The sequence below is a fragment of the Pygocentrus nattereri genome, chromosome 1 (assembly GCF_015220715.1).
Source record: "Pygocentrus nattereri isolate fPygNat1 chromosome 1, fPygNat1.pri, whole genome shotgun sequence".
NCBI lineage: Eukaryota > Metazoa > Chordata > Actinopteri > Characiformes > Serrasalmidae > Pygocentrus > Pygocentrus nattereri.
In genome coordinates, this window is record NC_051211.1 from 12,675,888 (window position 1) to 12,702,312 (window position 26,425).

The 26,425-nt window shown below is 41.8% G+C and overlaps 1 protein-coding gene and 1 long non-coding RNA gene across 4 annotated transcripts in view; one reads left to right on the top strand and one right to left on the bottom strand.

Annotated features, from left to right (window-relative positions):
* Nucleotides 1-677: 677 nt before the first annotated feature.
* On the bottom strand, nucleotides 678-6,881 carry LOC108441437. Its single transcript, XR_001858936.1, has 2 exons — nucleotides 6,811-6,881; nucleotides 678-934 (listed from the first exon to the last, which is right to left on the bottom strand). It is a non-coding gene; the product is annotated as an uncharacterized LOC108441437 (long non-coding RNA).
* A 42-nt stretch (nucleotides 6,882-6,923) lies between these two features.
* Nucleotides 6,924-26,425, top strand: part of LOC108441435 (serine/threonine-protein phosphatase 6 regulatory ankyrin repeat subunit A) — a 51,629-nt gene continuing 32,127 nt past the window's right edge. The window contains exons 1-2 of one of the 3 annotated variants that reach the window (XM_017720962.2): nucleotides 23,810-24,449; nucleotides 24,558-24,736. In XM_017720962.2, the coding sequence (XP_017576451.1) occupies nucleotides 24,593-24,736 (144 nt within the window). In that variant the 5' untranslated portion in view covers nucleotides 23,810-24,449; nucleotides 24,558-24,592. Of the gene's footprint in view, nucleotides 7,124-23,809; nucleotides 24,450-24,557; nucleotides 24,737-26,425 lie in introns of those variants that run through there. The other 2 variants (XM_017720963.2, XM_017720961.2) reach the window with 2 other exon arrangements.

The following is a 26,425-nucleotide window of genomic DNA, read 5'->3' on the forward strand; positions in this document are numbered from 1 at the left end:
GATTATTCCCTCTTAATACCCTCTGCCAGTACCCCTCTCATGTTACTGGGGTGGTACCTTTTAAGGGTACATCTCAGTACCTGTAGTCAGGGAACATAACTGAACCATAATCCACTGAAATTATATTTACTAAGCTGTACTGACTCCACACGCCCTGCCTCGCCTCAGGCTTTTATTTTACTCTTCTGTTTACTCTTCAAAACATTCGGTTAAGAAAAGGTACAAATACGAACTTTTCACCTGGAAAAACTTATTTAAGGTCCACAACTGGACCTTAAAATCACTGCTGTACCTTTTTGAGGGAACATTTACACTGTAGCTTGATGAATGAAAAATGTTGCTGCACCGAACCTTCATTTCTATTAGTGTAGATGTTGGGACATTGCTGTGAGGATTTAAGTCAGCGTGTTCAAAACTTTCAAGTATAGCTTAATAGCTGTGAGGGAGCTTTTAGAGGTGGACGTCTGGTTCCTATCGCCACCACTGTGTACAATTCTGAAGTTTCTCTAGAGCAGCAGAGCATTTCACACCAAACCAATCTGTTGAATGACTGTTTACATTGTTACGACGTCATAGGTCTACAGGATTTTAAGAGAGGCTATAAATAACGAAAAAGAGGCAAACCGCCCAAAACACCATGAATCCAGATAAGATGGCAAAATATCAACATGTATTCCTTTCCATTAACAAGGCTTTAATTGCCATTTTTTAAAGGCCGCATAGGAAGATACAGCAGAAAAGAGAGAAAGTTGTTTACGTTAGCCATCTACTGAAGATACAATACAGTAAGACAGACTAAGCTGAACTAAGTTGCAGGGTTTGATCTGGCCGATGGGAGAGCAGGTGGCACAGACGTAACAACCATCTTGCCCAGGCCCTTTTACAGCTGGAGTGTCCCCTGCTGCAGCCAATCAGAAGTCTCCAAGTTCTGGTCCTAGTAGAAGGATAGATGGAACAAGAAAGAGTGAAAGTGAGCAAGGCGGCGAAACAGACATATTGCTTTAGTTGGAAGAAAACTTTGTGTCTCCAAAATTGTAACTTTACTGGAGAAGGAAAAACCTACTTTATTTTTAATGTAAGTCAGTGGAACCAGACATCTTTCCAAGTAATTTTCGTTTGTTTGTTTTAGTCCATTCATCGTGAAATGTACACACAATGTAAAGAGCAACAAGCATTTTCAAATTATGTCAAAAATTTAAAAACGTCAAAAATGGAGATACAAGGTTTTCTTCCGACAACAGTGATATGCAGCGTAAGGGTCATAGTAACATCCTAAACATTTAAAAAAAAATTGGTGGAATCCTCCTTTATACCTATCTATCTGTCTATCTATCTATCCATCCATCCATCCATCCATCTATCCATCCATCTATCCATCCATCTATCTCTATCTATCCATCTATCTCTATCTCTCTCTATCTCTCTATCTCTCTCTCTATCTCTCTATCTCTCTCTCTATGGTCCTGTAAAAAGTCTGTGACCGGATTAACCCCCAAGAACATCGATCAGCATTGTCTGTTAGCTGAATTACGTTATGTGGTTTAGTTCATCCACTGCATTAGTTCCTGTTCATCGACCATCATGTCTGTTATACTCCCACTGCAGCACTTACACATTCCACACAGGTTTACCAGGATTAGAGGGCCTTAGAGAAAAAGCCAAGACAACTACTCACTCCTAACTTCATCTAGTTCCATTAAAGATGAATTCCAGTCATTTATCAAAAATTTAAATTATTAAATAGTTCAGATGTAAGCAAAGTCATTCAGAGTGGTTTGATATGATTCACTGCAGAGCAGCTTCCCGAGTCAGAACTGTTCACAGTGGTGCTGATAGGAACCAGACGTCTGAAGAGCTTAATGTCTAAAAGCCCCCTCGCAGGAAGAGACTGTATGGCATGGTTATGAATACGCTGGCTGATGCCTGAGATATTGCTTTATGATGGTTGCGAGAAGGTTTTGGCCTAAAACACACATGCTTTTAATCCTTTCCCGGTGGAGGCGTACATGGAGGGCATTGTGTGGCAAAATAGTACCCAAAGGAAACTTATTACAAACGTATTACTTCTATTTTACAATCATCAACATCACATATAAAAACTATAGCCACATGTAGTTTCACTGGTGGCTTTGGATAGTAAATAAAATGGCTGTATTTGTACTGTAGACATTGCAGCCCTGGTTCCCATCACCACCTCTGTATAGAAATAAGAGTCTGTAAGGTTCTCTAGAATGAACCATTACACAGATGTGACTTCGTTGGCATCTCAGTAATTGACCATACATCAGAAATTCACCAAATCAGTGGAATTCTCCTTAAAGACTGAGTATCTGAGTATACATGGACGACTGCTGGAGCCTCTCTCAGCTGTGTGGAAGGCAGGAAACACCCTGGACAGGTCACTAGGCCATCGCAGGGCAGACAGACAGACATATACGTTCACACACACACTCACACCTAGGAGCAATTTAGCATGTCCGATTGGCCTGACGGTGCGACTTGGGACTGTGGGAGGGAACCCAGACATGGGAAGAAAGGACCCTGGTCATCCGGCTGGGGAATGCGGAATACCCTCTGCACCACTGTGCCACCCGTGATACACACAGTATTGTGGAAACGACAAAAAGACAGAAAACATAACTGCTGCATTATAAAAGGATATAAAACAATCAGGGCATTAAGTTAGTATGGACTGATTGTTTACAGACACGCTGTCTTTGGTCTTTTTTATGGTAAAATGCAGTAATTTGATGCTCTAGAAGTGCTGATCATACCCTTCACATAGTCAGAAAAGTGTTTTGTGGCAACAGTTTATCACAATGATGATAAAATAATGTCATATTATATAAGCAGAATGGTTTGGACAGTATAGCAGCATGAACGCTCCTTTTGGTCTCACACAGGTAAGCCTGGAGTGGCACCTGGCTTAGGGAGGCCTTTTATTACATTGAAATGGTACAAATGTTCACAATTGACCACAAGGTGGCGCTTGTGCATACCATGCAATTTTAAAGGGGATTCTGAATATTTTTCTGCATATGTATTTAATAAGTGATAGTTTTGTGTGTATTTTTATCAGATAAAATATGTATTTAATAAGTGAGTTTATATTTTTGCACTGATAATTAACTGATAGTAACACAACCGAAAAGATGAGTAAAACTGCGGAGAATGTATGTTAAAGTGACTGTGTACATAAGTTGAGTGTACAAAATATATTTAAAAATATAAAAAGAGGTTTTCTCACATGATTTTTGCATATGATTGTAGGTTCACTGGTCATTTTGGATTGCAAATAAAATGGCTGTATTTGTGTTCTACACTTAGAAATGGGTGTTTTTCACAGGGTCTTTGAAGAGAGTAGTTCTATATAGAACCATGAACACTTTTTTGGATGGAGAATGTATTATATATGGTTCTATACAGCTCCAAAAAGGGTTCTTCTATTGTTCCAGGCTTGACATTGTAAAAATAAGACTCTTTGGTGCTATAGAAACATATGCTAATCAAGCAGAACATTACGACCACCTTTTTGTTTCTACGCTCATTGTCCATTTTATCAGCTCCACTTACTGTATAGGAGCATTTTGTAGTTCTACAGTTACAGACTGTAGTCCATCTGTTTCTCCGATACTTTGTTACCCCCTTTTACCCTGTTCATCAGTGGCCAGGACCCCAATGAACCCTCACAGAGCAGGTACTATTTGGGTGGTGGGTCATTCTGAGCACTGCAGTGACACTGATGTGGTGGTGGTGGTGTGTTAGTGTTTCTCTGATACAAGTGGATCAGACACAGCAGCGCTGCTGGAGCTTTTAAACACTGTGTCCACTCACTGTCCACTCTATTAGACACTCCTACCTCGTCAGTCCACCTTGTAGATGTATAGTCAGAGACGACAGCTTAACTGCTGCTGCACAGTTTGTGTTGGTCATCCTCTAGTCTTTCATCAGTGGTCACAGGACGCTGCTGGCTGGATATTTTTGTTTGGTGGACTATTCTCAGTCCAGCAACAACACTGAGGTGTTTAAAAACTCCAGCAGCACTGCTGTGTCTGATCCACTCAAACCAGCGCAACACACACTAACACACCACCACGTCAGTGTTACTGCAGTGCTGAGGGTCCATGGGAGTCCTGAACACTGAAGAACAGGTTAAAGGGGGTAACAAAGTATCAGAGAAACAGATGGACTACAGTCTGTAACTGTAGAACTACAAAGTGCACCTATACAGTAAGTGGAGCTGATAAAATGGACAATGAGTGTAGAAACAAGGAGGTGGTCGTAATGTTCTGCTTGATTTCATCATGCAACGAACCATTTAAGTATGCAAATGCTTATTTGAGTGTTGATGGTTCTATATAGAGATATTGTCTTTGTTCTTCAGGGGTTCTTTAGTAATCATTTTTAAGAGTGTAGACATTGTGGCCTGTACTTCCTATAAAAAAAAGTTTACATATATACATATATATATATATATAATCGCTGCTGTCAGAAGAAAACCTTGTATCTCCAAAATGGTAACTTTGAAGGAGAGGGAAAAAACATACTTAACTTTCAATGTAAGTCAATGGAAACAGAATTTTTCCCATGTCATTTTGGGCAATTTCTTTTAGACCGTTCATCATAAAATTTACAAACAATGTAAAGAGTAACAGATACTTTAGCAAAAAAATGCTAAAAATTAAGATACAAGGTTTACTTCCGACAGCAACAAGACACACACACACACACACATATGTATGTCATGAAGTTTATCTACAAATGAACCATTTCACATCATACCACTCTGAATGATTTTGTTTACATCTCAACAAATTCTGCAAATTTTGAAAAATCACTGGAGTTCCCCTTTAATGCCTTCGATCCATTTGCTGTCTGTGTTGTAGCGCTCTTGGGTAATCCAAGGTCTAACGTAATGTTCTGAACAGGAACGTTTACTACAAATGTCATCTTGTCAGTAATCCTATGGGGCCTTTCTCTGAGCTAAAGGTCACAGTTATTTTTTGGCAGACCTCTTCTGTTTTTAGGTGCCCCGGAGGGACAGTCTGTCACATCAATCAGTACTGAAGACCAAGTGCTTCCTTGAGGACCATAATTGGGGTTTAAAGTCTGCTTGATGTTTTCTGTCTGTGTGACTAGAATTTAATGTCTAGTGCACTGTGCAGTCGCCCCATTACATTAAAGGGGAATTCCACTCGTTTTTCAACATTTCTACATATTTCAATCTTTCAGATTTGAGCAAAATAATTTTGTTTTGATGCAAAATAGTTCACTGCAGAAAAAGTTACCAGGTCACAAAAGCTTTAAAGTGGAGGCAAATATAGCTGTTTTATTTACTATCCAAAGAACTGTGGACCTACAAGTGCCTGAGTTTTTATATGTAATGTTGATAATAGTGAACTACTGGTAATTCACAAAAAAGTGTTTTTTTTTGGTGTTTTTCCTCACAACACCATTATCTCAAAACTATGGCATCAGGCGGTGTATTTACCACCATTTCATGGACTTGTAGAGGCGTTAAACTCTTCAGACGTCTGGTTTCTATCACCACCACTGTGAACATGTTCTACACCCATCAGGCATAACATTATGACCTCCTCCTTGTTTCTACACTCATTGTCCATTTTATCAGCTCCACTTACTGTATAGGTGCACTTTGTAGTTGTACAGTTACAGACTGTAGTCCATCTGTTTCTCTGATACTTTGGTAGCCCCCTTTTACCCTGTTCTTCAGTGGTCAGGACCCCCACGGACCCTCACAGAGCAGGTACTATTTGGGTGGTGTGTCATTCTCAGCACTGGAGTAACACTGATGTGGTGGTGGTGTGTTAGTGTGTGTTGTGCTGGTCTGAGTGGATCAGGCACAGCAGTGCTGCTGGAGTTTTTAAACGCCTCAGTGTCACTGCTGGACTGAGAACAGTCCACCAACCAAAAATATCCAGCCACCACCGTCCTGTGGGCAGCGTCCTGTGACCGCTGATGAAGGACTAGAGGATGACCAACACAGCAGCAGATGAGCTATCGTCTCTGACTTTACATCTACAAGGTGGACCGACAAGGTAGGAGTGTCTAATAGAGTGGACAGTGAGTGGACCTCGTCAGTCCACCTTGTAGATGTATAGTCAGAGACGACAGCTTAACTGCTGCTGCACAGTTTGTGTTGGTCATCCTCTAGTCTTTCATCAGTGGTCACAGGACGCTGCTGGCTGGATATTTTTGTTTGGTGGACTATTCTCAGTCCAGCAACAACACTGAGGTGTTTAAAAACTCCAGCAGCACTGCTGTGTCTGATCCACTCAAACCAGCGCAACACACACTAACACACCACCACGTCAGTGTTACTGCAGTGCTGAGGGTCCATGGGAGTCCTGATCACTAAAGAACAGGGTAAAAGGGGGCTAAGAAAATATGCAGAGAAACAGATGGACTACAGTCTATAACTGTAGAACTACAAAGCCCACCTATATAGTAAGTGGAGCTGATAAAATGGACGATGAGCGTAGAAACAATATCGTGGTCATGTTATGCCTGATGGGTGTACATCTTAAAAATAGAATTATGCAGGAATTTTGAAAAGAATGGTGGAATTTCCCTTTAAAATTGCTGAAGTAACAACAAATGTATTAATGATTTTTAAACTTAAAACTTCTTTTGCATGTACGGATGGGGTGACCCTCCTGACAACAGGTTGTAAACTACTTGACACGCAATGTTATCGTGGATAAAATACTAATCTTCTGTCGAATACATCGCGAAATATCGCTGAAACTAAATACCGTTATACCGGTATGGTCGATATTTCGCTTTTACCTCTGTAACCACTTCAACGAGCCAACGGGTAGCTTACTGCTACCTCCCGCACTCTCTCAGCCAATCAGCGCCGCCCTTACTGCTCGCCCACGGTGGCGGTAATGTTGTGGAAGCTCGCTGTTCCACTGCTGGGAGGCGAAGAGGATCCCCGAGCTGAAAGGAAACTGGAATAAACCCGAAAAAATTAAGCCAGGGCGGCTTGGCTTCCTCGCAGCCGCTCGCTCGGAGAGCCGGACAGCTGGGGAAGTAAATAATTCTGCATGAAATCGAGCGGCGAGGAAGAAACATGGTGGTGCTGAAGATCCGAGAGCAGGTAGGTTATGAGGGGACCGCTTAGCTCGCCTGCTAACTAACCGTTACTTAACCTGACGCGAGCGTTAGCTGCCTGGTTACTTAACCTAGGTTAGTTAGCCACGACGCTACAGCGAGGGACGGCATTCAACATAGAATAACACGCCACGCAGTTGTTAAAATAAATTCTTAAACAGAGAAGGTGGGACAAAAGTCTGTTTTTACAACGAGGGTGAAGTTCGCCAGCTTCTTCTTCGAATTTCCCCGTTCCACCTTAAATGGTGCAGCAGTTACATGCTGGCGCCTCAGGCGCATGAAAGCAGCTGCTGCACCATTTAAGGTGGAACGGGGAAATTCGGAAAGGAAGCGGACTTCGGCTTGGTGGTTTTAACTACAAGTGTCAGTCCACATTTGGTGCTGCTTTGTAAGTTAGCTGGCGGGCTACCAACGCTTAGCATGTGACATTATTTTTAACCCCGCTGCTGGGATGCAGGAGGGTGCTGGCTAACCAGCCTTCATCCTGTAACTTATCATAATCTTTATCTGTGGTAATGCTGAGTTCATTTCTCATAGCGCAACATTCAGACGTTTTCCCGAGTGTTTGTGTAGCGTTTTTAAAACAACATATGCTTCTGCGTTCATCTTGCATCTGCCAGGAAAACATCTGCACTCTTAGAAAGATGGTCCTTTGGTAAAGGGGGTGGATTCACTCAAAGCCATGAGCACTCAGAGTACCATTTGCGTGCTTAAAGGGTTCTTTGTGTGGTAAAATAGTTCTTCAGCTTGAGGTTTATGAAAATGGTTCCAAACAGCACCAAAAAAGGGTTCTTCTATTGTTAAGATGTCAAGCTTGTGACAAAATGAGAACCTGCTTTTGGTGCTATACAGAGCCACTTTCAGAAAAGGGCCTCTGGACAGCCTTATGCAACATATTCTCGATCAATGTAAATAACTATTTCTAACTAAAGAAACTAAAGAACCCTCGAAGGACCACGTGTTTATGATAGCGTTATTTGATGGTCTACAGTAGTGCAGTGTTCCCCCCCACTCTGCTCCCGTTAGTCAGTGTTTTTCTTTATGCAGGTCTTGAGAAAAGCAGCAGGCAGTAATAATATTAATAGATCAGGTATAGTACCAAACAGCAAGCGTAGTCTGCTTAATGTGTTTGTATGTGGATGCGTCCCAGGTGCATTTATTTTAGGGTGTGTTTTATTTTTGGCCACCTGTGCCTCAGCCTTGTTGCCTTCTTGGCCTTTGCATCACTACCTAGAGAAAGAGGAGCAGAGTCGTTAAAAAGACGTTCTGGCCACAACGAAAAGTGTAAGCTTTTCTACATCTATTGCGAGCGTGCTTGCTCACCTACTACAGCAGTGCCAAAGCAGTCCTGAGAGTGAGATTTTCTGGGCTAAAGGCCAGGAAACCCCCCTCCAATGATGCATCATGATGGTGGGAGGAACTTTTGTAAAATTACATGCACTTTGGTCAGCGTCCATGAGGCTGGGCAGTAGCTGGCTAATGCAGAAGGAAGCCAGATATCATGTCTATATTTATTAGCCTCCCCATTGGTGCATGTCTTTGTTGCTGTGGTGGGATTTCCATAGGTTGTTTGATGTATTTGCACAGTGTGTGCTGGGTGTTGTAGTGAGAGCATTGTAGTGTTGCAAAACAAACTGTAAAACTTCTCAAGCTGAGCAGACAAAGGGTTGCAGTTATCCACTACCGAATATTACATAACACAAGTTACACATTCAGTGTGTCCCAATTCAGGGGCTGGATCGTAGGCTGTGTCCTTTGAAGGCTGCGTAGACCTACCAAGGCTGAACTGAAATGAGACGGTCTGCTTTACGGCAGATTTTCTGTTTGCGTCACAGCACCATTGTTCCTGTCCTTACCGTTGGCCATGAAACGCTGCCCCTGTCAAGTTATTTATTTTTAAACGTTTGTAGTATCCTTAACCAATACTTATAAATATTTAACTTGTGTGGGTGTGTGTATACTGTGGGTGTGTGGGCGTGTGTGTGTGTGTGTGTGTGTGTATACATATATATATATATATATATATATATATATATATATATATATATATATATAAAATTTACTTTTTAGCTGCCGTTCGCTTCTCTGTTGGTGCTGCAATGTTCTCGAATCCTCGCCGGTGTGCAGTGAACCCCGGAACATGTTGGCTGGCGAAGAATACATACGTTGGATACTTCATTGCCATGAAAAGAAGGACACATTTCTCAGCCGCATATAAAGGAGCCTCCGAAATGGGCAGCCTAGTTGCGCCGCTGTGACGCAGTCGGCCTTCAAACGCAGCCTCCGAAGGACGCAGATCCTGAAATGGGACACACTGATTATATGCTAGTTTTTGGTCGGTCAAATGTTGTTCCACAGCTGGAGGACCCACTTATTTTGTTCAGTGCAGCAGTTTTTGAAAAGCTGGGTGACAGAATACCTTTATATTTAGTGCAAGATGTACAGGAGGTTCCTATTGGATGCACAAATCATTGAATCAGTACTTAAATACTGTGCTGTAATCTTGAAGATCTGTTGCTGCTCATCTGAAGGGCCGCATGGGTCATCTTAGATGAAGCATGGAAACCTGAAATAGCAATATGTTGTATTGTTATAAGAGTATAAGACTATCCTGTTCAAATGGCCTGAATTATCTTCAAACCTTTACAGGCTTTCTCCTGATTTTCTCCTGCAAGTTAAGCCTGGCTGTTTTTGGGATGTGCTCCATACTGAAGTAGTGTGGCCTCTATATCCCACCAGGTCCTAAAGTATCCAGACACCCCTTCTGATTATTGAATTCAAGCTGCACTCTTTGCAGACACAGCTGTTCAATTGCAGGTGTTCAGTCTCCATAGAAAGCACTGCATATAGAATGAGATGCTCTGAAGCAGCATGAGCCACCATACCCAGTGCAAAGTGTTGGCTAGAGGGGTGTAAAGCCCCTCTATTACTGGGCTGTGGAGCAGTGGAAGTGATGTACCTCACCTTGCTAAAGCTTATGTGGCTGATTGCAATCAGATCATTACAGCAATGTTCCAGCATCTTTCCTGGAAGAGTAAAGGAAGAACAAGCTCCCTATTAATACCTTTGATTTCAGAAGAAGCATTGGATAAGCAGGTGTCCACAAACCTTTCAGCGTAAAGTGTACTTTGACTCCAATTGGCACCGGCTGGCCACAGCAGGTGGTCATTCTGCTCTGCTGTAGTTTTGGCTGGCTGTTCAGGAGTGCCTGCCTAGTAGTTGTGTAGATGGTCATAGAAAACAAGACCATGGTTGACAGCTTAGAAGTTCAGCTACGTTGCATTTCCACTGTCCCTGTTTGGTGTTTTGTGGTTGCACTCTTTTGACAGTTTGTGGTTGTTTTTTGTCGTTCTTATGGTTTGACTGCTAAGATAGTGAGGAAATGACTTTGGCAGCGAGTCGTTCTCCTTAGTCATGGCGTCATGATACACCACTAGGGATATACCACTAAGAAGCTGAAAGGATATTCCTGTCGCAGCCATGCTTTCGATATGAGTGGCAGGTATGGGGAGGGAAGCTGAACAGACTTGGCAGAAGTTTGCAGTTGAGTTTGTCTGCATTTAGACAGGCATGTACCCCCCCCTCCCATGTATACATTTAGGCTTCAGTTTTTTAAATTCAAATCTGGACATGGAATATAATGCTTTAAATTCCACTTGGACCCAAAAAAAGGGAGATCCACTTTGAGCATTAGAGTGTTTATATCCTTAAGAGGCTCCTGCCTGCAACGTGAGCCATCACCCGCTGTGTGGCCATGTAAGGACAGCTGGCCGCTGCCTCGGCGCAGAGACACAGGAAGAGCCATTCAGATTATGCTGTCTCAGCCATTGTTTGCTCACTGATTGAACAGTGGACAAAGAGAGCGGTGACTAAAATAGCAGGTCAGTTTAGCAAAGTAGCATGCGCACATCATGTGTAATAAATTATATTCCTTTTTCTGACCCCGGGGGAAAGTTTGCGGTGTTTTGTGTCTGCACATCACTCACTACTTTCTGGAAAATGGCTTTTTTGGTCATTTAATCCTAATTTTGAGCTCTGCAGTCTAAGTGAACAGTCACTCTTAACCTCTTATTCTTATTTTGTTTTTTCCTCAATTTACGTGACCAAATCATAAGTCAAATTATTCATTAACTTCATGAAATAAATTTTTATTTATCTAATTTTAATTTTTTTTTTTTTTGGGTAAAAGCTTCCCTCAAATGAACAGAACGTGTGTTTTATGATCACACATATCGCTATATGCTTACAATTTACTGTTGAAAGCCAAAAATCTCAGAAACGCTGTGTTATTTTATAAATATAATGTTTACAGAGCAGTTCACTGAAGAGACGCCATCTGTTTATAGTTTATAGCCCAGATTTGTGGAAAAACAAGTTGACTTTCAGTAGAAAAACAAGAGTTCAGCTTCTTTTATTAAAAGGGTTTAAAATGACACCACCATCTATTTGACTGGAAAGAAGAGTTATAGCCTCCTGCCTTTTGAATGTAGCTTATGAAAAATGAAAGTTATGAAGAATATGAGTGTATGAATAAGTGCGTTTTGTAACCACCGGTGGTCCCAAGGAGTTGAAGAGGTTAATGATCAAGAAATTAAAGCTGAAGCTTAGTAGCACAAAGATCAGTGTGCAGAGGTAGACATTGCTTCCTCTGCACTTAATTACAGTAAGTTGATCCTAACCTTGCAGTGCTTGTGGGGAGAGTGGAGTGTGCCACCTCTGAAGTGGCTGAGATCACAGAGCTGTATCCACTGAGGCAGTGTGATGTCTCTCCTCTAGAGGGTGTCTGACAACATGGAAAGGCAAACAACACGGAGCTGGGTCCGGATGTTTGTGAACAGTTTGGAATAAAAGTGCTGAGATCGGCTTTGCTCTTGTGATTTGTAATAACCTGGCAAGTGGACTCTAATCCTCCATAATGCTTCACCTGTTACGGGACTAAACTGTCAGAAAAAAAAGGGTTCAGACAATGTAAGAGTGGTCCTTTAGGTCCAATTATGTACCTTAAATGAGTTTTAAGGGTACACTACATTCCCTTTCCCATGAAAAAGGTCTGTGTTTGTTATATTTGTATATCACTGCTGTTGGATCAAAACCTTGTATCTGCAAAATGGTACCTTTACAGGAGAGAGAAAAAACATGCTGCACTTTTAATGCGAGTCAATGGAGCCAGACAGTTTCTCACATCATTCTGGGCTGTTTCTTTTGGTCCAGGAGTGTCTAATAGAGTGGACAGTGTTTAAAAACTCCAGCAGCACTGCTGTATCTGATCCACTCGTACCAGCACAACACACACTAACACACCACCACCACATCAGTGTTACTGCAGTGCTGAGAATGATCCACCACCCAAATAGTACCTGCTCTGAGGGTCCATGGGGGTCCTGGTCACTGAAGAACAGGGTAAAAGGGGGTTAACAAAGTATCAGAGAAACAGATGGACTACATTCTGTAACTGTAGAACTACAAAGTGCACCTATAGAGTAAGTTGAGCTGATAAAATGGACAATGAGCGTAGAAACAAAGAGGAGGTTAAATTGTTATGCCTGATCGGTGTAGAACTGTAGCAGAAAATAGTACAATTATCTGTTTCTCACAAGTCTGAAACAAACCTCGGGGAGCATGTTTGAGAGAGGCGTTATTTGAATACATGGATATCCAAACTCATAACATTTCTCTCCTCATTCACTCATTCAAATGAAGTCATATAAGTTAATGTTAAACCACCCTTGTTTTAGATGGACTTGGCTAAAGGACAGAAAGAGTGATGGGACGGAAAAGAAATTGGATTTTGTAAAGCTGGGAAAGAGTTTTGGGGGAGAAGTTGGGGGGGTTTCAAAGAAAGGAAACGTGTCCGATTGGTTTGAAAGACTAAAGCGGAACTTCCTTGCACTGCAAACGATCGTGCACCACATGATACAGCAGAGGTCTTCATTGAAGTTAGTGAGATGAGGCGAGGCAGAGTTGCAATAGATGTGTTCCGTGTGTAGGAATCACTGTACCACTGAAGATCTATGAGGGTACCGCTGCCACGACAGCGTTTGTACCATGAGAGGTCGTTTTTTTCTGTGTGTAGTGGGGTTTTTTCTGATGTTGTTTCCTCTTTTCTCAAACAATTAGACTGAACTTTAGAAATGAGATGACATTTCTGCTCTATTGTGTCTTTTACAATAGGTCTAATAAAATATGACCTTTCTGATGTTTGTTTCTCTTGGTCGAGACAAGGAGGCTGTGCAAGATAGGCACGTGAGTTGTGTCAAAGCATTGTGAATGTTGTTTAGAAGGTCTGTTGACCTGCAAGACTAAATACAAAATAACACGGCGTTGGAAAACATTAAAATTACATCGCTGCACTCCAGCATCTGGGAGGACGGTGGGGTGTTTCTCAACCTGTTATTCTCTGAATTTGAAATCTATTTTGAGACTGGATTCTAACAGATCTTATGTAATGCCTGTCTATCATTAGCTTCTTCCCCTCATGTGAATAGATTTAAGATATCCATCCACGGTGTGTGTTCATGGTGATTATTCTTGCATTGCATTCATTGCATAGCATGGACTCTCATTGCCTTTATTGCAGTGTCCATTCTTTTTAAAAGTCTTGCCTTCAGATTTTTGAAGAAATCTGCAGGAATATTTTACATACCTCCAAAATTCAGTCTTAGAAATTGCGTTTTCTGCTTCACAATCCAAATAATCTCAAACACATTTAGTGGTGTTGAGGTCTGGACTCGGGGGTGGTCAGTCCGTTGTTCAGCTTCTTGGTTTGATGTGTCTGTGTCCATTTCTCAGTGAGCGTTTCTTGAACGGTTCCACATCCTTCACACCCCTAGCACTGAGTTATCTTCTCACAGTGGTCAGAAACATGTGTGGATTTTTTTAGATTTGAGCTTGATTTTCTCCTCTCTTTCAAAGATGAAAGTTACTGTTTACCTGACAGTTTTGATGGACTACCAGGTCTTGAGCGAGTGCTGAAAGTCAGATTTTTTTCCCATATATATATATATGTATATATATATATATATATATATATCAGGGGTGCAGGAAAACCTCGATTCCTAGATGCATTGCGATGCGGAAATGAACAATAAATACCGTAATCTTGATGGAACGTAGAAGGCGGAACTTAGAAGTGGGTGAGTGCAGCACCTGGACAGTCTGTGGCGGCACATAACAAAAACACACCTGGATGAGCGAGAAATCCGACCAGCTCTGCATTTAAGCCAGGTTAGATCAGGAGTTACAACCCAAATGTTCAGAAGAGCGATTTTGTCCTTTCAACAAAGTCAACCACCTTGGCAGCAACAACATTTAATGTCCAGTATGTCTCAGTGTGTGTTAATGTCCTCGTATACACTAAAATATAAACGAAAACGCAGACTTACTTTGCTCTACTTGAAGCTTCAGATCAGCTATAGCCGCTTTCCTCCCATCTCCTTCAAGTAACATTTCCTCAGAGCTAGAACAGTTCCTTGTAAACTGCCTCACAACGTTTGGCTGTTGTTTTACGAGGCTGAAGTCGCTTCTCATTCTCCAGCTTCTCGTTAAAGTTTTCTCCTTCCACTTTAAATTCTGCACGAGGCGCAGAATGTAACTGCTGGAACGGGAAAATTTGAAAGAGAAGCGACTTCATCTTCGCAACTTTTTAGAGAGAGAAAGTCTCTCGTTGCAGATTTAACGTACAAGAAAACCAACTGTGGTACTTATATATGCGAATAAGTCCATTCGTCTCTAAGTGTTTGTGTTAATCTCTTTGAGTTTTCTTAGCTACTCGCTCAGTGGGACTTCCTTGCTCTGTGACCTGTAGTCTGCGTGGCAGTTCTCAGTCGTTGAGAACCAGGGCTTTAGTGCCATGCTGCACACTTTGGGGATTCAGCGTTTAGTCTCAAATATTTTACTGACACAGCATCACACACAGTTTTGGGAACTCGTTACTTTTCACTTATGTTCCTTAGCAGTTAGATTATTTTATGTTTAATCTCCTCAGAAAGATCTCCAGAAAAATTTATAATTTGTGCTTAATCCCCATTTTTACTGGCAATAAGTTAATGAAGAATGGCCTCCGATTTTTTTAACAGTACAGTCACTGTTGCGAGAACAAACCTCGGATCTCCAAAATGACAACTTTACAGGAGAAGGAAAAAACAAGCTTTGCTTTCAATGTAAGTCAATGGAACCAGAATTTTTCCCAAATCTTTTTTTTTTTTTTTTTTTTTTGGTTCCTTCATCAGGAAATTTACACACAATGTAAAGAGTAGCAGGTATTTTCAAATCATGTCAAAAACTGAAAAATGACAAAAATTGAGATATGGGGTTTTGCTCCAACAACAGCAATATGTTTTAATCTGTATCAGTGGTCAGTGAGTGAGAAGATGCAGCTGCATGGAAGCACCCGGAGCCAAACAGCCTTTACTCACATTAGTGAAAGAGTTATGGCATCAGTCAGCTCGGCAGCAAGTCAGCAACTTCTGAAGGGAGAGGAGGAGCCGAGATGGAAGTGGGATGGAAAGTGCTCTGAGATTTACGAGGGCTTTCTGGGGGAACTGCTGCAGTTGTATCAGTGCTATCTTGATTAGTCGTAAGCTGTGCTTGCACTGAGCTGTGCTCAACAATTATTGCAGTAACAGCTATTATTCCTAAATCAGTCAGAGCATTCATCAACTCTTGGCCTGGCTCTGTGCTTAGAGCTGTTTTGGTTGAAGATCTGAGGAGCTGCCATGCTGTGTTCGTGTGAGGAAAGAACCATTTGACTTAATGGAGGTTTGTGGTGAGGCTAGAATGTTCCTCCAGGCTCTCTCGGGCTCTCATGTGAGCAGTTAGATTCATGCGCAGGGGACCAATGTTGACTGGAACACAGTTACTGGAAATTAGGATTACTAGAACAGTTTAAATGACTTGTTTACAGTCTTGAATCTCAATTACATTAGAGAGTTTACCTCACAGTGATTTGGTTAAGTGAACGATTCGGTGAATGATACGACTTCAAATATGTACAGTTTCACTACAGTTTAATTCGATTATTTTGGCACAATTCAGAAGTGTTAGTATTATATTTGAAATTTTATAGTCCCCCCCCCCCCTCCTCCTCAGTATAGTATTTATATATTTTCTCACTAGGTAAATCGCCCCTATCCCGTAATGCTACCAAGCTGGGAGGGTGAAGCCAAGCATGTGCTTCTTCTGAGATACTTGCAACACCAGTGCATCTTTTCAGAGTGTGCTAGGGCAACCTCTTTGGGCAGTTCTGCACACTTTGAGGAGAACACTAACTGCCAGTTCTGTTAGATCAGAATCTGTTAGATCCTGGCCTTGGATGGCTGTGGTATCAGCCCAAAAACGGTGCTTATTCATACAATTACGTAATCAGCCAATCGTGTGGCAGCAGTGCATAAAATCATGCAGATACAAGCCAGAGGCTTCAGGTAATGTTCAGATCAACCATAAACAAGGGAATAAATATAATCTCAGTGATTTTGACCACGGCGTGATTGGTGGTGCCAGAGTATTTCTTTAAATGCTTAACTGAGTTTACTCAGAATTGTCCAAAAGAAAACATCCAGCAAGTGCCAGAACTGCAGACAGATACAAATAAATGGCTTGTTGATAAGAGAGGTCAACAGAGAATGGCTAGACTGGTTCAAGCTGACAGAAAAGATATGGTAACTCAGATAACCACTCTGTGCATTCACGCTGAGCAGAAAAGTATCTCAGAGTGTACAAGTCAAACTTTAAGGCAGATGGGCTACAAAAGCAGAAAGCCACATTGGGTTACACGCCTGCCAGCCAAGAAGAGAAAGCTGAGGCTACAGTGGGCACAGACTCACCAAAACTGGACAGTTGAAGACTGGAAAAACCTTTTAGCCTACTCTGATGAGTCTTGATTTTTGCTGAGGACATGAATTCATGGACCCAACCTGCCTTATGTCTATAGTCCAGGCTGGTGGAAGTGGTGTAATGGTGTGAGGAATGTTTTTTTGGTTCAGTTTGGGCTCGTTAATAACGATCAATCATTGATTGAAAGCCTATTTGAGTATTGTTGCTGACCATGTTCGTCCCTTCACAGGCACAGTTTACCATTTTCTGATGGCTACTTCCAGTGGAAAATGCACAAATTGTCTCAAACTGGTTTCATGAACATGACAATGAGTTCTGTGTTCTCCAGTGGCTTTCCCAGTCACCGGATCTCAAGCCAATAGAACACTTTTGGGATGTGGTAGAATGGGAGATTTTCAGCATGAAAGTGCACCTGAAAAACCTGCAGGATGCGATAGTGCAGTCATTTCAACATTGATCGGAATCTTAAAGGAATGTTTCCAACATCTTTCAGAATTCATGCCAAGATGAATTGAGACCAATTTTGAGAGCAAAGGGAGATTATTCCATTATTAGCATGATGTTCAGGCAAAAATGTGCAGGTCCAGTGCAAGTCATTATTAGTAATTCCTTGTTTTTTATTTTGCACAATTTTAAATTGTGATTTTTCTCTTCAGTTACTGGGGGAAAACAGTACTTGCTGTTTAAAAATAAATAAATACATGTGGCGCTCATACAGTGGGGTACACTCTACATAAGTTTTAATGTATGGCTCCTTGTGATTTACAGGAACTTTTTCAAACATCTCATTTTATGTTACATATCGTGGAGCCCTAATTCACATCCATCATCACCAGGAATGCTTTCAGTATACAAGGTATCCTGGCTCATGTACAGTCTGTCATACATATGGCGTACATGGGTCACAAATGTCTGTAATCACGTTGTTTGATGCGTCAGTGATGAAATGCTGAAACTCACTTATCTGAAAATGTAGAACATACTGCTCCAGTACCTTTTTATCTATAGATGTAGATGATACTGCTCCAATCCCTGGATATTGATTTTGGATATTATTGTGCATTATATCCATTTTGATCACCTCAAATGAAACCGTGAGATTAATTTAAAGGGTATGAGATGAAACCTATAGTATAGTATAGTATAGTATAGTATAGAATACCACCTTAAAAATCAACAGTTCAGAAAATATCTGTATTGCTACTGTTGGAAGAAAACATTATCTCCTTTTTTTTTTTTTTTTTTTTGACATTTGACCCAAAGTGACTTGGAAAAATGTCTGGTTCCATTCACTTATAATTAAAGTAAAGTACGTTTTTTTTCTTCTCCTGTAAGGTTACTATTTTGGAGATACGAGGTTTAATACTACGATTGCTTTATGCATCAGTTTTCTAGGAGTTTGTATGTTGACTTTTTTGATTATTTATTTTTTGTTCTCTTCTGCAGTTGATGGATTATCTGTTAATTAATGGATACTATAATATCATAGTCAAATCCCTGATGCAGTGCACATGCCTAATTTTTGCAGTTATTGCACAAGCAGCATTCTATTTTTTTATTTTTTTATTTTTTTAAATTAAGACATTAAATATCTCTCAGAAGCAGTTCTCTATCATTGGCCCTGTTGGTTTGTTTGATCAAAGTGTTTCAAAAATCATATATCCCAAAGGCAAAAAATGTGCTCTTGCATGCATGCTTATGTGCATTTTGGCACTTTGGCACTTGTGACTGTGAGCTGTAAAGCTGAGAATGATTCAGCAGAGACAGTGCGGAGCCTCCTGAAAGTCCAAAGAGATAGTTTGTGTGTGCGTGTCTGTGTTAAACACTGCCCTGTACCCTTTTGTGTGAAACACAGAACACTGTGTGTCTTTGATTACAGTCTGTACAAACGTAAAGTAGCTGTGCTCTGTTTCTGAGGATGTTCTCCAGTTGACAGTGTTGTCTAATGACAAGCATTATTGCTCTGGCGATTTTTTTGTTTGTTTGTTTGTTTGTTTGTTGATGGGCTGTATTTTGTCATGTCGGTTACACCACAGGTAAGGGCAGATAATGTGATGTACCAACAGTGCAGATCACGTTATTTTATTTGGTAGAGTGGCTGAGGCGTGGATAAGATGTTTTAATTAAAAATTAAAATGCAAAAGACTCTCAATCACGTCCCTCTGTTTAGTCCAGCACCTCTGAACTAGTTCATTTAGTTTTTGAGGCAACAGACATATAGTGCCTGATCTTTTGGGGTTAGCTTAAGCCTGACATAGACACCAGATTGATTACCACGCTTCTGTTTCCTCTCGTACCATCCATTCATCCACCTGACTCGGTCAGCTGCACCAGATGATGTTGTGGTTTCTAGGTCTAATATGCACAAGAAGCTGTAGGCCAACTGGTACTGATAGCGTTCCAAATTTCAGCAGTGCCTGATGGTTAGAGCGGTGAAACTACAAGGCAAATGACTTGAGAAATTTGATGTAGCTGAAGTTGGCTTCTTATTCTTCATCATCATCATCACTTTTATTTATATATTGCCTTTTCCATGCTTATGGGTGTGTTACAATCAATACATAATCAACAATACATAACACAGAACACACACACACCCACCCACCACAGTTCCCACAGCTAGTGGAGGGAATTTCACTGACCACAGTATAGAGGCACTTAGCTAGCCCGGAAAAAGTCCTTAACGGTGGGGGAAAGTCTCACACATTACACACGTGCAGCATTACCCAAGCGGGCGGCCCGAGAGGCCTCATAGCTGTGGCGTAGCACTGCTCATGCAGCCGAACGTTACCGGTCCAGGCAGCCCAACAGGTGCAGTGCAGCGTCAACCAAGCAGCCAGCCCAGACTGTGATGTCACATCGATCAGGTCCCCAGTCCAGAAAGCCACGTAGCCATGATGCAGCGTCACTCAAGTGGCCGGTCCAGGTTGCATAATATCTGAGATGTATTGTCACCCAAACAGCCAGTCCAGTAAGCCTCTGAAGCCCACAGCTGGAAAGTCACTCTCGGCTGTTATTTTGGTGGATATGATGGCAGATTTCTGAGGCAAACATCAAAACAAACAATACAAAACTAACAGTAAACCAATTTAAAGCAGCAGCCGTATTGCTCCAGCATGCATACAGCGGAACGTACACACACACACACACACACACACACACATGCATTTCCTGTTCCACCTTAAATGGTGCAGCAGTTACATTCAGATGCCTGAAGAGGTGACCGAATATAACTGCTGCCCCAAAATTCAAAGAAGCTTCAGCCTTGGAGAAATACAGGCGTGAAACAATATTTAGCACTGTATTTGCTGGGCCTGCAGTGCCAGTGTTAGAAAGCGATATTGGTTTCTGTACGTTTATGTACATGCAGTTCAGATTTGTTTTCAGTGTTTTGCCCAAAAAAACATTTCTTATTTGCTTTGGTTGTGATAAATGTTATTTTATTAAATTTAAGGTAAATAACAGAATAATACACCACTGTTAACCCACAAAAATTGGTTTAAGAAAGCATCTAAAATGGTGTCCAAAATTATCCAGACACCCCTTCTAATTACTGAATTCATTTACTTTTGGGTGCTTCCGTTGCTGACACAGCTTGTATAATCTCCATAGAACAGCACTGCCAGGAGGATGGGATGCTCTGGAGCAGACCACCATGCCCAATGCCAAGCCTTGGCTAGAGGGGTATAAAGCCCCCCAGCACTGGGTGTGTGGAGCAGTGGATTTGCATTCCCTGGAGTGATAGAACTTATACCTTTAGGATGAGTCAGAGGGGAGTTTGTGATCCAGAACTAATCGTCCAACAACAGTACCCAACCTCACTAAAGCTCTTGAGGCTAAACAAAATCAAATCCTCACAGCAATGTTCCAACATATAGTGTAAAGCATTCTCAGAAGAATAAATGCTCTTACTGCAGCAAAAGGGGAACAAACACCCTGATAACACCCTCCATTTCAGAGGAAATGCTGCATTAGCAGGTGTCTGCAAACTTTTGGACATGCATATATACCATGATATACATTTTTGGCTGTACATTTTTTTATCTAATGATACAGAGTTGGAGATGATATACACCAATCATAAGCACACATCCACATGATGTGAACAACACAGCCACACTAACTAGCAGTCTACCCACTATCAAGCCAGAAAAATGTATATGCTCATCCAAAAGAAGGTTCGGGCCTTAATTTTTTTGAAAATAATTGCAATTTAAATAACAGTCACAGTACTGGTCTGAAAAAATTGCAGTGAGAAGTTTTCCCCAAATCATTCAGCTATGGTGGTGGCACCGTCTTAATTCATTACAGAATTACATTTTTTTTCTGGACATACATTGACATTAGCTACAGTAGTTGGCCTAGTTTGCAAGTCACGTCTTTGGTAATGTGCTTTTGTAAAGGCCCCTATGTTTTTTCATAGTAGCAAAGTGTTATATAATGCACATACATACTTGCAAATGTGGGAAAAACTGGTGCATTTTATAGCTGTTAGGGGTGAATGATGATGTTAGTCATATTGTTATCAGCTGATAATTGCTTTTAAAAAAAGTTTTTGGTGTTGGGCAGATGTTTAAATTTGGCTAATTTTTCAACTGACAGTTCAATTGATTGATAATGTAGTTATTAGAATTTAAGCAACGCTGGGCTAGTGCACTTAAATACCTGCAGCTTACTCATAACCCTACAGAAATAAAGGTTATATTTCTCTGCCATGCTAATACAGGTGTATTTAGTCCCAGTTTCTGTATTTTATAAATATAAGTAGGTATCGGTATTGACCCATGTGTAAGTATAAAATAGTGGATATCAGGCATCAGCTTACAATTCACATGTTTGTGCATGGCTAAGGAAATTGCGGAAGCCTTCACAGATGCATACTTTGCCCATTATTAAAGCAATGAGCCACGACAGGCTGTGTATTACACGGGAATGGTGTTCTTATGCATGATGCGAAGCGGAGTGCCTAAAACTCTCTTCTCTTAAATATTCCGCCAAGAAATGTTGTTCCTTTAGAGTGTGGTATTGTTACGAAGCAGCCATGGACTGCTGAATGAGTAGAGCATTCGGTTGCCCATTGCTGTATATTGTGGTAATTTCATGAACATTTTGTCATATGACCGAGCACTTATGATAACACAGCACTGTTTATTGCAAAAATCTTTCACTTTACGTTCTTTTTGGTTACGAAATTACCCCCTCAAGTCTTATTTATCACCAATCCAGTCACATCCATACTTGACCACTGTTTGGCTGTAGGGGCTAGAATGTCCAAACCTCTCAGGCTAACACACTATTTAGGGGATATGGAGCCATTTGGGATTCAGCCTGGGTTTGACGTGACTTCTGACTGAGGCATGAGCATTTGAAGTATTTTATACAGCCGTTTTACAGTGAATCATACTGTAAGTGGACTCGGACCGCTGAGTCATAGTTTCTTTTGCATAGAAACAACCATGCCAAACGAACCCAGACCCCTCTAAACAGCCCCCAAAACGGCCACCTCGCGAGGTGGTCTCAGTTTGGTTCGTTTTGTGCTTAGATTAATTTGTGCTTTGTGAAAATGACCCCAGTACGCTTCAGCTTTGCTTAATGATGAAGATGTCGAGGCTCACCGGACACACATCCACATTCTTCAGTGCTTCAGCAGGTAAAACGGACCAAGGATCATTTATAAGGTTCTACTCCGGATACAGTCTGTCTGTGATTTGAGTCAGACAGCAGCACTGATTTAGTAAACCTGTAAGACGCAAAAGCTTGCACAGTTTTACCGCACTAAAACCTCGAGCTGGGCACGCAATGCAGTTTTCAGCTGCTTTCACACTGAATGAATGAAAATTCGGCAGGTGGAGCTTCATTGAGGAGCACATCCGAAAATGGAGCCCACCACGGCAGACCTGCAGGGCTGTTTTTGCAATTTTGCTCGATGCACTTCAGCCAGTCGTTTCAGCGTGGCCAATAGCAGAGCAGCAGGAGGGTCTGGTGGTTCTTCTCGTCACCTAATAGGTCGTATTTATCAGAGAACGCTGCCCACTTGGTGAGCGCTGTGCACATTGTGAGTGCTGTGAAAGGGGTCCGAGTCCTAATGGAGTTGTTGTCTGAACAAGAAGTGGTCTGAGATCTCGAAGGACCAGAAAGACAACCGAGTCCTCTTTAGAGGTCACTTACATTGTGAACACAAAAAGAACTGAGGTCATTTGCGGTTGGTTCCCTTCCAGGTTCACTTTAAAAGAACTCCGTTTTTGGTTCTTTTAAAACGAACTGTATGTGAAAACACTAAGTTGCTTTGAATGCGACCCAGCCAGTCAGATTTCAGGACCTGTTTTATAAAATCAATATAAGTATTGGACGGTCAGCACAGTGAATTGACACCTTTTAGATCAAGGTATCATGACGCATCAGTGAGCCGTAACTGGAATGTATGTATGTATGTGTGTGGACGCAGTGAGGGAGATTGATTGGGGTCAGTGTTTTTCCCTGAGGGCCGAGCTGTGACTTGCATACAGCAGTGGTTCTGCAGGACGCAGGAGCCGTAAGAAAGGCTGACCGCTGTACAGATAGAGAGACAGTCACACAGTGACCTCGAACTGTCAGTCCCCCTCACTATCCTGATGCTGGAAAATCAGAGCCACACACATGGCTTTTGCAGTGACAAGCAGAGTCCTCTATATCCCCCTTACCTTCAGATGTGCCATATCCTCTCTCTCTCTCTCTCTCTCTCTCTCTCTCTCTCTCTCTCTCTCTCTCTCTCTCTCTCTCTCTCTCTCTCTCTGAGTATATCGTCTTTCAGGACTCATGCTGCAGCTTGTAACCGCAGCCCCTGCCTTTCAGTAATGGATAACAGGAGACGCAGAAACCACCTCTCTCTCTTGCTTTCCGTTTCTCTTTCTGTCCCTCCCTCTCTTTTTCCCTCTACCTGTCACCTTCCTCCTCATTGCGCTCATTCATTTCCTCTCTGTCTGTCGTCCTTCTGTGCTGTTGTCTCTCTTCTTCTCCCTCTTTCGTTCTCTCTTCTCTCACTTTGTCATTCTACCATCCCCCCTTCACCCCCCACCCCCCGGTCTGTGCTACGGTACACTGGAGGATTAGAATTGCAGTGGAGGCCGGCACTATTGGCTGAGGCTGAAAAAGCGCTGTTTTCAGCAGGCTGCCCTGCTGTGTGAATGGAGAGAGAGAGAGAGAGAGGAGGCAGAGAGCCACGGCTCGCAGCATTGTTCTCGATTATCAGGCACCAGCAAGCCCCAGCACTGCCTCTCTGAGTGCGCCGGCGCTTTTATGACCGCATATGTGCAAGGAACAAGGAGAGCAGTTTGTCATGTCCTTTACACGGGCTGGATGGTTGCGGCTCTGACATTGGCTGCCATAGAACTGTGGAATTCCCAGCTCGTATGTGTGAGCAAAGGAGATGAAGAGAGATCAGTAGCCCCTGTGAAGCCGTGAAGGACGAGGCCGGATCGTCACCCCTGCTTGACCGGAAGACTGTATGAACGTTGGAGTAACTTGAATTCTCTTGGGGTTTTTTTTGTTTTGTTTTTGGTTTGGATCTTTTCCCCTGATTTCTGTCTGGTTTTTGTGGTTGTGTGTGTCAGTGGGGGGGCAGGGGGTCGTGATTTTGGGAGCACCTATGAGGTCGGAGCGAATGAGCCGCGTGTGCATCGTTGTCCTGGAGGAGGTGGAGGACGACGAGCCCTCCCCTCTGCATTCCAAAATCACACAGGACCACGTTTCCCAGCATTCAGCTCCTCAATCCAACACTCAGGAAGAGAAGGTGAGGAAGAGACTGCGATGATTTGCATTGTAACCAGCGGTTTGTGCTTCCTCAGTGCCTCTTCTGGTTTTCTCTTTTTGGTATTGGCTTCCTCTTTTGATTTGCCTGCCTATCGTTGCCTGTTCAGGTTACCTGTCTGTCAGTAACAGTTACAAAATTACTGAGATTTATGTGCATGTGCTTGGCCATTGACATTATTGCCTGAAGTCGGATTTAGTCATGTTTTCATTCACTCTTCATTCAAAAGTGGAAACGTGCTTCTTATAACTAAAGATTATAATTATTTCAAACATGGACACATTTGAATGTAAAGCTGTATCTCCGATATGGCCCTCTGTCTCTTCCCGGCATCTTTCATTTGTCAATGATCATAACTGTCGATCTGGGTGCATCCAGTCAGGGTAAAGGGTGGGTGTATACTGTCCATACACTTACGCTCAGTTCACTGGGCTTTTTTCTCTGTCACTTAAAATTTTTGAGGTTGTCTGTGTGTGTAGAAAATGAGCTTTATGAAAATAAGACTCAGTACAATCAGTACAATTTAGGCCCATCACGATCATGCAATTTTAGCTGCTAATTAACTGCCTTAGGATTGCTTTTTTGTTCATTGTGTGCAACCATTAAAGCCTGAAGTACACACATTTGCTTATTAGCTTTGTTGATGTGGGTTATTAGTAGCTCCCAAATGATGAGCTCGAATAAACGGTTTTCAGCGCTTCCCTCTGAAGGTGTTATAGCAGGAGTTTTGAACTTTTTGAGTACCGCTTTACAATATAAGGGGTTTATGAATGGTTTAAAGTCAGTGCTTATTAATTAGGTCATAAACACCTTAAAAAACATGAATAGGTAGTTACAACACACAAAAAGGGCAGCAGTGGTCTGTTATGTCTGAATATAGATATCTGATGAAGCTGACCACTTCAGTGCTGACCAGAGAAGACAAATTAGTAAGAGCAGAGCTTTAACAGTGTAGATAAATGTGGGCCAGTATTTAGCAGGCAGCAGTTCACTGTTTCCCTTTGTATCGGTGTTATAAATGATTAAAAATTCTTTTAGGTGTTTATGACCTTATCAATAGGAATGGTAAACTTATTATAAAATACTAATTGTAACAGACCTAATCTAATCTTGACCTCTGAATTGAAAGTTATATTGAACCTCGGGGGAAAAAAAAGTATGTCTTTATATATAAATGTGCACATACGTGCTTTCAAACAGTGTGCTTTTGAAAAATGCTGAGCCAGTTTGCTCCTATCATAGGGCCAAATGTCACACCGCCACCCCCTCTGCTCCATCCCTCTGAACAACAAATGTTCTTCTGACCTCAGTGTCACCTTCACATCCTTTACTAGCTTTGGGCTTTTATAAAAGTGTGCTTTTTAAATACACATGAAAAAATTATTGAAGAAAGGTGTTCATCATTGACCTGGTGTTTACTGTAAGCTCTTGTCTGTGTCCACATATTTGACTAAGCATCAGTGCTGAAGTTTATTAGCTTAGTAGACAAAAAGGGATCAAGACTGAAAAATCCAGTGACATTTTTAGATTCACATCAGCATGGGCTAATGAACATCGCTGAATTGTTTAAAAAAATGCGATAATGGTCTCAATTGGGAGCAGGAGGAATTATAGGTTTGTAGCGGTAGCATTAGTTACTGCATTGGTCTTCAGAGCTGTGTGAAGGATTCC